Source organism: Meriones unguiculatus, chromosome 6 (genome assembly GCF_030254825.1).
Source record: "Meriones unguiculatus strain TT.TT164.6M chromosome 6, Bangor_MerUng_6.1, whole genome shotgun sequence".
Lineage (NCBI taxonomy): Eukaryota > Metazoa > Chordata > Mammalia > Rodentia > Muridae > Meriones > Meriones unguiculatus.
This window is the reverse complement of record NC_083354.1, coordinates 53,924,660-53,938,608: the sequence shown is the minus strand read 5'-3', so window position 1 is coordinate 53,938,608 and position 13,949 is coordinate 53,924,660. Positions and strand designations below refer to the sequence as shown.

Sequence of the window (13,949 nt, the reverse complement as noted above, 5' to 3'; positions counted from 1 at the left end):
CAATGGTACACTACACTGAAGGATCTGACTGGAATAGGCTGTTGGTGTGAGGTGGTAGGCTGTAGAAGGTGGAAGCTTGTTAGAGGAAGCTGAGTGCTTGGGGTATGTCTTTAAAGGGTATACTTTAACTCCGGTCCATCCCTCCCTCTCCCTCTCTCTGCTTCCTCACTACCAGGAGGTGCCACTTCCTCTGCTACAAGATACCACCATCATAATATTTTACCTTGCCCCAGGCCTGACTAAAGCAAGGGATCCTGTGGATTTTGGATTGAAGCTTCTGAAACTAGGAACCCATGTAAATATTTTACATTGTTTCTCTCAGGTAATTATCACAAAAAAGAAAACCAACAACTTAAAGACGAGAAGCTATTAGGTAGAGATATTTAAAAAGCTACCAATGTTTCATAAAACTTCAAGTGAACTGAAGACTACTTGTAAGTGCTGATCACTCATTGTCAGTACTTGTTTTAGACTGGAGTCAACAAACCCAACAACCAGATGCTAGAGAAGTGGGTGGCAAAGAAAAGAGTCTGCATTTGACTTGAGTTTTAGCTCTTACAAACCACTCAGTAGCTTTGAAACCACTTCCTACTGACTGCTTGCTCTGTTAGCAAGGTAGTAAGAACTGAGACTCAGTTTCATTATCTAATCAATGGGTAATGGCCTCAATGTTTGGAGCCAAATTAAGACAGGCTAGCAAGCAGGCAATGTGGATATGAGCTAGCTCACTACTTAGAATTTAGTTGGCACTTCATCTTTATGTATGTAGGAGCAAGTCTTTGCCTCTATTGATTATGAGGATTAGACATTATTTATTTAAAGCTAAATGTTTTATTTCTTTATTAAAATTAGCCAGGAAACTTAGACCTGAATTCATGTAGAAGTTAAGACAATTCAGCCCTACTACTTTACTACTGGGTAAATAAAATAGAGAGACTGAAAAATGCAAACATAGTAAAATAACAAAATTTTTTTGGATGGCTAAGAAAGTTAATCTAGAGTTTTATGCAGAAAGATAAACCTGATTATTACTAAGTAGCCTCTCCATCTGTTATAGGCAGATCTGCAATAGGCTTTCGAAATTTTATTTATGTAGCAGAAGTGAACTAAAATTTGAGTTTCTCCAAGTACTAACAATAAGAAGTAGTGATTCATAACTTTATAATATCTTTCCAAGCAAAATCTTAATAAAAGCCAGGTGCAGCGGCATACACCTGTAGCCCCAGCACTTGGGGAGGCAGAGGCAGGTAGATCTCTGTCAGTTTGAGGCCAGCCTGGTCTACAAAGCAAGTCCAGGACAGCCAAGGCTACACATGGAAACTCTGTCTTGAAAACAAAACTTAACATAGCTAATTTTGCAAAATTGAAGCATGATGATTATTAAAAATCCTATGGTGGGACAAGTGTTTGTAAAGCCAAAGACCATTTCTGAAAAACACCTCACCACAGACATCTCAGCATTCCCAAGATGTCAAATCTAGTTTGTATGAAATTAATGATTACTATTGCTTTAAAATATACAACTGGAAAAAAACAGCTGGTATACAAAGGTGTTCCTGTTTATTTTTTTCCTCCCCTCCCCAAACAGGGTTTCTCTGTGTAGCCCTGGCTGTCCTGGAGCTCTCTGTAGACCAGGCTGGCCTTGAACGCATAGCATCCTTCTGACTCTGCCTCCTGAGTGCTGGGATTACAGGTGTGTCCCCACCGCCTGGCGTTCCACAATCCCTTAAATACACGACACATAAAGGTTTACTTGCATATTATAGAAAATACTATAGATCCAAAATTTTCCTTCTTAAAACTAATGAATTTGATTCGCTCTTTATATAAAGTTGGCATTATGTTGAAATAAATTGAACTGTATGCTTTGAGATAATAGGCAAAATAAACCATTGTCTCACAAGAAGCTAGCACCATTTTGAAAATCTTCTGAGACTATATCTATGCACAAATATTTCATTCATACAAACCAAACAGACAGCATGTAGGAAAAAATACAGGAAAAGAAACAGTGTGATTAAGCGTAACAAGGCACTTACTAGGAAATCTCTCAGTAGCCATCTGCCTCAGGGAGTAAAAGATATCACACATCACAGTGGGGCAGCTCACACTTGATCCTACAATCGTATTGAACACTTTGTCCACATAGTAGTGCAGATTCTCCTGCAGGTTTTAACAAAGTAAACACTAAGGCTTTTATTTTCACACATCTCCAACTGTCTTTATGAAAAAAGTGGTGGATATGAGATTTGTTAGAGGATGACTATAAAGCACTGCTTCCATTCTCCAAACTCATTCAGTTAAAAGGGCAATCAATATTCTAGCTCAATTTAGTAAGTTAAATTCACACTTTCTAGACAGGTGAATGAATATATGAGTAATTTTCACAAGAAACACAGTTAACAAGACAATAAAAAAGGAAACCAGGGAATAATTCATGATAGGCAGCATTAGTACACAGTGACAGTTATACACTACGGTGGAAACTTGTGACCCAAACACAGTTAAAGATTTCTCAGAGGCAACTAAAATCATGAGGTCACTTGGTCTGATCTGAGATGAATAGTCAGAAGGGCGGCTGCAACCAGCTGCAGTTTAAAGGCACTATTACAGGCTATTGCCACTAATGTGTTTGCTCACTAGCACTAGATGCCAAGACCCTGCTGCTGAAGCCATTGTGCGCTGAAGACACCACGTGCTCTGGTCTAGACATTTTCTCCCTGCTAGTTAGATTTCATAGTGTTAGAAGGTATAATGCAGGCTGCTAAGGCAGGACTGTCATTAAGAATTTGCTCAGCTGCAACCCTGTGTACTACACTTCTGTCCTGCCAGGAAATGGGGCACTACTGTTTTGGGGATAAACAAGCACTTTCTAATTTGGATCTGAAGCCTGCTTCCCAGGAGGGAATTCGCATCGACACTGTACACCTGGTCAAAAACCCATGGCTGGGAGTAAGAGTAGCGGTGTAGTGGGAAAGCTCCTGCTGTTGATTTGCTGATCTCCTAAGTGGACACGCCTATCAAACTGCCTTCTAAATATTTACGTTTAATCCCATAGATTAGTGATGCTGTTGGCTTTGGTCAGAGAAGCTTCTTTTTGTAGTCTGTGGCAGCTATGGCAGAAGCCCACAGTGCTGAAAATCAGTGACTGTGAGCCATCTCTAACACCTCCCTCGAGGTTCAGAGAACACCACTGAAGAACAGACGGAATCTAGGAGGAAGAGTGAACCGACAGTTTTTTAAGTACTACATGGCCGCTGCACTCCTGAATTCTCAGTAGCTGTGATCACCAAAGTAAGTCCCAAAATCAGGCCCACCAACAGCCTATCAGAGTAGGGGTAAATTACAAGTCCCTACCTGTTCCTGAGGATCTACAGGCAACGAGTGGTTGCTGGGGATAGGAGAAACATCTTTCTGTGGTATAACTCTTGGCAAGTTGACTATGCTAATACAATTAACCCCTCACCTTCCTGTCCTTTTTTTAACTTTAATTTTTATTATTAATTACATTTTGTTAACTCTGTATCCCAGCTGTATCCCGCCCCCTCATTCCCTCCCAATCCTACCCTCCCTCCCTCATCTCCTCCCTGCCCCTTTCCAAGTCCACTGATAGGGGGTGACCTTCTCCCCTTTCATATGACCCTGTTTTATCAGGTATCTTCGGGACTAGCTGCAAAGTCCTGCTCTGTGGCCTAGCAGGACTGCTCCTCCCTTGGGGGGTGGGGAGGTCAAAGAGGCTGCCATTGAGTTCCTGTCAGAAATAGTCCCTGTTCCCCTTACTATGGGAAACCAATTGGTTATTGAGCCACCACAGGCTACATCTGAGCAGAGGTTCTAGGTTATATCCATTCATGGTCCTTGGTGGAGTGTCAGTCTCAGAAAAGACCCCTGTGCCCAGATACAGTTGGTCCTTGTGGAGCTCCTATCCTTTCCATGTCATACTTACTCCCCCTTCTTTCATATGATTCCCTGTACTCTGCTGAAGGGTTGGTTATGAATCTTAGCATCTGCTTTGATACTCTGCTAAGTAGAGTCTTTCAGAGGCCCTCTGCAGTAGACTCCTGGCCTGTTACTTGTTTTCTCCTACGTCCAATGCACATCCCATTTGTCTTTCTAAGTGAGGGTTGATCATCTTACCTCTTTCTTGTTTATCTTCTTTAGGTATATAGATTTCATTATGTTTATCATATCTTATAGGCCTATATAAGTGAGTATATACCCTGTGTGTCTTTCTCCTTCTAGGATACTTCACTCAGAATGATCTTTTTTAGATCCCACCATTTGCCTGCAAATTTCATGATTTCCTCTTTTTTGATTGCTGAGTAGTATTCCATTGTGTAAAAATACCACAATTTCTGTATCCATTCCTCTGTTGATGGACATCTGGGTTGTTTCCAGGTTCTGGCTATTACAAATAAAGCTGCTGCAAACATGGATGAGCAAATGTTCTTATTGTGTACTTGAGCAAATTTTGGGTATATACCTAACAGTGGTATAGCTGGGGTCTTGAGGAAGCACTATTCCTAATTGTCTGAGAAAGCGCCAAAAAGTGTGGAAGAGCCTAGAACTCATTGGCACAGGAGACAACTTCCTGAACAGAAGAACACCAGCAGCACAGGCTCTAAGAGCAACAATCAATAAATGGGACCTCATGAAACTGAAAAGCTTCTGTAAAGCAAAAGACACTGTTGTCAGAACAAAACGACAGCCTATAGACTGGGAAAGGATCTTCACCAACCCTACATCTGACAGAGGGCTGACATCCAGCATATATAAAGAACTAAAGAAGTTAAAAAGCAATAAATCAAGTAATCCAATTAAAAAAATGGGGTATGGAGCTAAACAGAATTCTCTGTAGAGGAATATAGAATGGCAGAGAAACACTTAAAGAAATGCTCAACTTCTTTAGCCATCAGGGAGATGCAAATCAAAACGACCCTGAGATTTCACCTTACACCCATCAGAATGGCTAAAATAAAAAACTCAAATGACAACACATGCTGGAGAGGTTGTGGAGAAAGGGGAACCCTCCTCCACTGCTGGTGGGAACATAAACTGGTACAATCACCTTCCTGTCCTTAAGTAAACCTAGTCGGATGTACACGAGCTCACAGGAGCGTGCGCGCGCGTGCGCACGCGCACACACACACACACACACACACACACACACAGACACACAACATGAAAGTGTAGAAAAGCAGGAGTGTCAATGGGTCAATAATTAAAAGCAAAAATTTAAGAAAAGAAAAAAGGCAGGAGGCTGGAGAGGCTGGGCAGCTAAGAACACACGGACTCTTGCCCAGAAGCACTTAGGTTCTTGGCACTTGTGTCCCACAGCTCACCTCTGCCAGTGACACAGCTCAGGGAATTCCAAGTCTCTGGACTGCACTTCCACACACACATACCCACAACCAAAAACGAAAGAAGAGCTGGTGGTGGTACACACCTTTAATCTCAGCACTTGGGAGGCAGAGGCAGATCTCTGTGAGTTCAAGGCCAACCTGGTCTACAGAGTGAGTTTCAGGACAGCCGGGGCTACACAAAGAAACTGTCTCAAAAAAAAAAAAAACCAACAACAACAACAACAAAAAAAGAAAAGTTGAAGGGAAAGACTAGTTAGTTGAAAAGAGAAAACAGATCAGTAGCAGGGAGACAAGAAGATAAAAGGCAGTTAACATAATCAAAATACCTTATGTACATGTATGAAAATATCGTAACATAACATATAATCTCTATATATGCTAACAAAATAGCTTCCAGAGAACCAGAGCTCAGTTCCCAGCACCCACGTCAGGCAGCTCTCAACGGCCTGCAAGCCCAGCTCCAGAAGATTGGATGTCCTCTTCAGGCCTCTGCTGGCATCTGCAGTCACGTGCGTATATCCAGACACATACCTCCAAATACATACATATAATTAAGAATGCTAAATTAAAAATTTTAAGAATAAAAATAAGGTAAAATCAGTACTAGAAAATGCTCTAAAAAATAAAGGCTGAAGTAAAGAATAAATAGCATTGCTTGCAGACACACAGTGTTAAAATTTATGAGTGTGTGTGTGGTAGAGAGATGGCTAAGTGGTTAAGATCATCTATATATTCTTGCAGAGGACCTCGGGTTTAATTTTCAGCACCCAAATGGTGCCTTACAACTGTCAGTAATTCTATTCCCAAATGATCAAATGCCCTCTTCTTACCTCCATAGGTATCAAGCATACATATGGTACACAGACATACGTGCAGGCCAACTCTCATACACAGAAAAGAAAATAAACCCTTTATGAAAGGCAGATATAACATTAAGATAAAAAATTAACGTAGTTATGAACTATATTATATAAACTTACCTTATTATTTTCTACATTATCTCCCTCTTTCAACTTAACAGGATCTATTTCACAGGGTTTTGAGGATTCACATATCTGAAAAATATATGTATTTTTCAGTTACTATTCTTTTCTAGGTAATTTAACATCATGAAAAGAACTCTTCTTCTGATATTATAAAAATTAAATCTAACAAAGTTTAAAGCTCCCAGTTGGAAATAAAATGTACAATGCAGACAATTTCCCAAATAACTATCAAAATTATTTCCTATATACTTAAAATCCAAGTAAAAGAAAAATGTAACCAACAATAATGCAGATCAATGTGCCTCGTGAGTAAAACTCTACAAAGGGCAAAGTAGTTGACTTATAACGTGTCTATACTTATTCCTTCAGTAGTCCATGAATGCACATACCCTTCTAATCAACACATTATTTCTTGGAAGAGAAGCTCTACAGAAGTGGTGGTCAACCTTCCTAATGCTGGGACCCTTTAACATTGTTCCTCAAGTTGTGGTGAACCCCCAACCATAAAATTATTTTTATTGTTACTTCATAACAATAATTTTGCTACAGTTGTGAGTTGTAATGTAAATATCTGATATGCAGATGGCTTTAGATGACCCTTGTCAAAGGGTTGTTTGAGCTCTAAGGGGTCACGACACACAGGCTGGGAATTGCTGCGACAGCTGCACAGACTCTGGCTGAGGTATACTCTACCTCGTCTAGAACAGGCTTTAATGTGACTTTCAAGTAGTGCCCTCCCACTATTTTCATCATCTCATCCAGACACCGGGTAGCCAGGGAATCTCCTCTAAAAATTGTGCTTGCATCTCTGAAATAGAAAGAGAAAAAAAAAAAAAAAAAAAACACAAAAAACAAATACAGCAAAAAGGGAAGAAAAAGTTTTGAAACAGTAACATGTTTCACTTTGATCATATACACAATTTTACTTCTAATTTTTACTATTAACAGGAAATGTTTGCCGTTAGGGTTACTAAACCTACCAAAACTATTTTCTGAAAATGTTGAAAATCATTTTTAAAAAGAAACCGTGTTTATAAATTAAAAAAGGGAGTGTGGGAATCTGTGCATAAAATGATGGTGCTGTTTTACTATAATGGGAATGGAAGGCCATTTGATTGCTCTTTATAATGTCCTATGTGTGCCTACAAGTGTGCCTTATGTAGAGTGGCTAGCTTATTGTGACATATGAATCACTACATCCAGAAGCAAAGATCAATAACAGAAACAAAGGAAACTGCACCACTGAATTAAACACATTCTCTCACTAACCAGTCCTTTCTGTTGGACTGTTTGGTGACTTTAAAAACTGCCTTTTGTTACTGACTAAGCAGTTCTTTTTATCCTGTTGTATAGTAAACTTGGTCAATACAAAAGAACTCAGACTATAAAAACAATCTGGCTAAAAGTTTAATTTCAACAATGCATAATTAACATTTAATGAAATACAATTCTTACTGAGTATCCTTCAAGTCCAGTTCAGCCACCGCAGTGATAAAAGGAACAAGTTTATTGTGATGCAGCAATAGTCGTACAAGAGGCAAAACAGCATCCTTTTGATCCTGACATATTTCACCCAAAATATAAGCAGCTGAGGCGGATACTGGCTAGGATACAGAATGGTAGAAAACAAGCACAGAGTCAAGAAAACATGGTTACATGTTCAGTCACTTACCTGTGGATGCAGTCTAAATATACAAATTAATTATAATAGATACATAAAATAGTACTTAGTTTTCTAAATTCTAATCAGAGATAAAATTTGAAGCACATATCAGAACTCTGGTTCAGAGAAACCAAATACATAGGGCTTTGTAAGGGCTGACACTATGAAGTCTTTTCTTGTCATTTACAGAATGAGTTTATCCTTTTCCCATCGAATCAGCCATGGAAGATTTTTAAAGTACCTGAACATCTGGTGATCTGAGCAGCAAGGTCTTCAATGGCCCATAGTGCTCTGACGGAAGTACATAGTCTTCCGTGTAGCACAGAGTCAATCGAAGTGATCCCAGGTCGTCAGTTTTAGATGACTTGTTTCCATTGTCTCTTGGCTGCAGCAAATACCTAAAGTAAAGACAGTCGACTCCATGTGATGGTAGTAACAAGCAAGTGGGATAAGGAAACAGTGACTATAGAGGGAGAAACTAGTGGCTGGAGTGAAGCCGCTGGGTGAAATGTGTTCTCAGCCTATTCATAAGTAAGTACATGCACAGAGAAAGTCGTTACTGGACAGATGGGATCTGAATCGAGGCAGTCTGGTTCCGGAGTACAAGTTCTTAACCACTATCAATAGACAACACAAATTTACAGTGTTCTATTCTATCGCTAAGTAAAAATAAAAGTGCAGGTGGGTGTGTGGTTCACTTGGGAGGCTAAGGCAGGAGGATTTTGATTTCCAGGCCAGCCTAGGCTACACAGAGACTTAATTTCAACAAAACAAAACAAATGAATGAATGAAAATATATACATGTACATCCCCATATGTACAGAGAATATGCCCAGAAATGAGGGAATAGGGGCTAACTCAGAAATAGGACTAGTTGAGTAGCAGGGGGCAGGAGGCAGGGCTCTCTTTTACTATATTTTTACCTAGGAGTGGTGTGATACCTATTTTTAAAAATACCATTTAAAAAAATTAAACCAAACTTTATTATCTACACAAAGTGAAAATTAGCTAGTATCATCACGAACAAGACAATGCTAACATACCTGACCTAATCATCACGATAAATAAAAATAATGTCAAGGAGTTAAGTCAGTCAGAAAAGGAGGAGGGCTGACAAGACGGCTCAGCAGGAAGCAGCACTTGCTGACTGTGGGAACACTGTCCAAGAATGGGGTCCTGCAAGGGGAATTCTGGGTGCTTGAGAAAGCTTAAGCCTTGTGTTCTAAGTCTTCACCAGGTGCAACAGATAGGAGTGTTTGAGTTTCCTTTGATTATTCGTTACAACTGGCTATTGTTATTTGTTTCTATGCCTCTAGAGAAAAGCATGAGATTTTTTTTTGCCGCATGCAGCTCATCCTTGTGATTATATACTTTACTCATGTGATTCTTTTCAACCCCCAGAGTATAAATTGTCTGGTGCTCTATGAAGTTGGCTATTGCATGAGACTTCAGGCTGTCTGATTTTTAGGCTCTATTCTCTCATGTTCCACCACTGAGAGCCAACTCAAGAGCTAAAGCTGACAACTTTAGCTCAATACTGAGAGGCCAAAAGGTGGAAATAGAGCAACAATTCCTATAGGCAATTCACATGCTATACACACAAAGAAACACACACATAAAAGTAAATAAATGTAACAAAGTTTTAGAAACAAATAAAACTAAAATTAAATAAAATTAAATTGGAACCGGGGCTGGAGAGACGGCACAGCAGTTAAGAACTCTTTCTGCTTTTGCAGAGGACCTGGGTTTGACTCCCAGTACCCACATGTTGGCTCATAACTATCTGTAACTCCAGAGCCAGGGCATCTGACACCCTCTTAGGACCTTCACAAGGACCGGGCACACATGTGGTACACAGACATAAATGCAGGCAAAACACTCATATACATAAAATAAAATAGAAAGCTTAAGGAAAAAATAAATTTGAACCATCAAAAACCAGTTTTTAGAAGTTCAATATAATAGGCAAATACTAATGGAAATTACTAGAAAAGAGAAAAACTTCTAACAGTATTACTGCCTAGATAAGTTATTACGACCCTTTGCAATACCAAAATTAGAAATAATTATGACTGAATAAAAATTGAGTTTTGTGCAGTTATCATTAATACCACTAGAGGATGCTACAGCTCTACACCTGATGAAGAAGACCAAGAATCTTGAGTTAAAATAAAATGGCATTAACATTTTTATATTTCCATACGATGTACACTAATACACATAGATTAGCAGATTCTTCTCTTTTATGCTACATAAATTTAGCACTTATGCTTCTGACAGCTATTTTAAAATGTTCATACTACTGGGGGCTTGAGAAAGGCTCAGTGGTTAAGACATAAACTGCTCTTACAAAGCACTTGAACTCAGTTTTTTAGGACCCCCAATCAGGCATCCACAACCCCCGGTAACTCCAGATCCAGAGGATGGAACGACTCTGGTCTCCAAGACACCAGCACTCGTGTACATAAAATATTTATACTATTGACAGAAGAAGCTGAAATAAAATTACTTATTGTCTGTTAATATTCCCTAGTCTGCCAAGGTAGAAAGTTTTGCCAATTTTGGAAAGTATATGCAGAGGCAGTGTCACTGATAGTACATGATTTGGGGCAGATTTCAAGTTCATTTTGGTGGGCTCTGGAAGATGTAACTCGTTTTTCTCTTCTGGACTAAAAAGGACGGAATATTATTTTAAAGAATTAAAAACTGAATTCAGAAATTTTTGTGGAGATGGACAATAGTGTGACATATTCGGGGGAGGCAAATGTGAATATATTTTTTGTAACAATAAAGTCATCTCTCCCCATACCCAGCTCTAAATGCATTTAGAAATTAAAACATTGGTCTGTCATTAGAGAGACCAATACATCTTAGATTGGCATTAGAAGAGTTAAAAATAAAATTTAAAAGCAACACAGTCTATAAAGGAGGCTATGGAATAGCATAATCAAATGAGGAGTGTCTGATCACTGGATAGAAGAGGTGGGCTCTTTTAAAGGCAAATGAGAGCAACAAGAAACATCGAAATGCTCAGTGTCAGTCATAGTCACAGTGGTGCACATCTTTACTCTCAGCACTCAGAAGGCAAAGGCAGGTGGATCTCTGAGTTCAAGGCCAGTCTAGTCTTCATAGCAAGATGCAGGCCAGCCAAGGTTACAGAGTAAGACCTTATCTCGGAAAACCAAATAACAAAAATGAAGCAAAACAACAACAAAAACCAACCCCTAAATATTCAATGTTAACTCTTCTAGGCAGAAGAAACTGAGTACTATAAAGTGGTTTTTATTAATATTCTACACTGTACACAGACCATATTATTGAAATCCATTCACTTATCAACAGACATTTTGCTACCAAAAGATGAAATTCTATGATTTGTGGTTATTTTATCATGTGAAATAGAAAGACAAAGGCCACAAGTTCTTATTTGTGAAAGCTAAAGTTGATCCACATAAAAAGATAGTAGAAGCTGGGTGTGGTGGTACATGCCTGTAATCCCAGCACTCACAGAGGCAGAGGCAGGTGGATCTCTGAGTTCCAGATCAGCCTGGTCTACAAACTGAGTCTAGGACAGCCAAGGCTACACAGAGATACTCTGTCTTGAAAAACCAAAAGAAAGAAAAAAGTAGAATATAGGTTGGCAGAAGGGGTTGCTAGAAGGCGGGAGGGGAGAAGGGGTAGAAAAAAGGTAGGGAGTGGGCTCTAAAAGTAGCTGTGGGAGTGACTGACAGCTCTCATGTTTATAATCCAACAGGTTAACTATGGTTTATAAGCAACTGATGTTACATTTCAGCATAATTATTTTTTAGGATCCCAACACACAGAAATGATATTTGAGGAGATGGAAATGCTGACTATACTGATTTGCTCATTATACAATATACACGTGATAGAATTATACTTAATAAGCAAACACAAATATTAAATTTCATTTTCAAAAGTGATCTTTAAAGGGAAGTGACAGAAGGTAGATAAATGGCTCAGTTGGTAATGTATCTGCTATGTTAAGTGTGACACCTGAGTCTGGGTTCCTGGTGCCCATGGAAGACCTGGGCTAAGTGGTGTGCAAATCTGTAGCCCTTGCGCTGAGGAGGCAGAGACAGGTGGACTCCCTGAGGTCACTGGCCGGCCAGCCTAGCTAATAAGTGAGCTCCAGGTTCAGAAGTCCCCTTTCTAAAAAATGAAGAGAGTGACTGATGAAAAAAGATGCCCAGGCTTAAGCTTCTCTCTATACGTACATGTGTGCATGTACAGCTACATGTTCACATACCACCATGAACAGCTTTCCCCACATATATACACGCATGCAAGCATGCAAATGTCCTCAGCAGCTGAGAGAGGCATGTTTCCACATCCTCAGTTGGAATACCAATCTAGGAAGAAACACTGGCTAACATACATGAAAAGACACGAAACACTATTTTTTAAGGGCTACAGAGAGACAAAAGCCTCACACTGAAATAAATATGAATTTAATGTCCAAATATTACGTTTATTAACATCAAGTTAGTACCATTACTAGAGCCACAAAAAGGTAAAAAACCAGTGCAGTCAATACTGAGTCCCCAGAGCTCCTAAAGCCAGTGAATCAGTTCAATGCCAGCACCTACACTCAGAAACACAGCAAGCTTCACCTGCATTTTTAATAGTGTGAAGGAAAACCACACACCAGCTCCCCCACACAGCTCCGTCTTCTCAGCAAGCCCTTTGCTTCTCACCCATACTTCTCGTGACCAAAAGCATCCGAACTGATGATGATGTTTGATCAAGGGACTTTTCATGAGTAGGTCATGCAATGTCTTAATGTTTTTCATTTCTTAGATTTAAGACTTTGTTTTTGTTTACTTATTTATTGTGTGTATGTCTGTGAATGTACGTACAGGTTTCCATCAAGACCAAAGAGAGTACATGAATTAAAGCCACTGGTTTGGTTTTTTGTGTTGTTTTGTTTTTTGAGTGGACCTATGCAGATGCTGGGATCTGAACTCCAGTCCAGAAAAAGGAGCAAAAATTAAGCCATCTCTAGAGCCACAAGATTCATTCTTAGAGAAATATTCCTAGGAACTAAGTTTTTTTTTATCTCAGTATCACAGATCAGGTGACAAAACTATTGAAGTACTTATTTTTCTCTAATAACAAATTCATAACGAAATTAATGTCAATAACTTCTGACTTATTTCCAGCAAGCATGCATTTATATTCTTTATAAAAGAGTTAAACTCAGACAAACATACACACAGGCAAAACATTAATGAACATAAAAATAAACAGATAAATAAATAATGAATCATTAAAAAAAAAAAGGAGTTAAACTCGGTTCACTAGAGTTAAGTCTTACCAGGCTTGATGAGAGGAATCATTTCTTAACACATTCACAGGAACCTTAATTTCTCCCAAAAAAACATCTTGGACTAGGTTTTCATTATTCCACAAGTCAATCCTGAAAATTTAAAACCTAGCTTTAGTTTCTGCATGCCACACTGGGTAGTTTCAAGCTGATCTGTACTGTCGTCTCAAATTTTACATGCTTAAAAGAGATGTTAGCATTGTCATTATCCAGACTTTGAAAGCAAAGTGCTACAGTAACTTTCACTGAAACATCACAATCTAAATTCTAGATTACATTTTGATTAATTAATCTGGAGGAAGAGCACACGCCACTGTGTACATGTGGAGGTCAGAGGACAGTTTACAGGAGTTGGTGTTTCCTTCCATCATGTGGGTCCAGGGATAGAACTCGGGTAGGCTGGCTTGGCAGCAAGTGCCTTTTCCAGCTGAGCCACCTCCCTGGCCAAATTCCAAACAGTCTAAAAGGAGAAACTTAGGATTCTTAGTTTGAAAGTCTAGTTTTTTTTTTAATCTGTAGCAGTAGAAGAAAAGGGTTACTTTACTAAATTTGGGAAAACAAACCAATACAGGACTATAGTTTCTCTTTTG

General features: G+C 39.1%; 1 protein-coding gene across 3 annotated transcripts in view; it reads right to left on the bottom strand.

Annotated features, from left to right (window-relative positions):
• The window catches only part of Rasa2 (RAS p21 protein activator 2), a 175,707-nt gene that overhangs the window by 32,509 nt on the left and 129,249 nt on the right, over positions 1-13,949 (bottom strand). For all 3 annotated transcript variants that reach the window (XM_060385466.1, XM_021648440.2, XM_060385467.1), the window contains exons 9-14: positions 13,351-13,452; positions 8,254-8,410; positions 7,805-7,953; positions 7,043-7,157; positions 6,344-6,418; positions 2,040-2,163 (exon numbers count right to left, since the gene is read on the bottom strand). In XM_060385466.1, the coding sequence (XP_060241449.1) occupies positions 2,040-2,163; positions 6,344-6,418; positions 7,043-7,157; positions 7,805-7,953; positions 8,254-8,410; positions 13,351-13,452 (722 nt within the window). The remainder of the gene's footprint in view (positions 1-2,039; positions 2,164-6,343; positions 6,419-7,042; positions 7,158-7,804; positions 7,954-8,253; positions 8,411-13,350; positions 13,453-13,949) is intronic.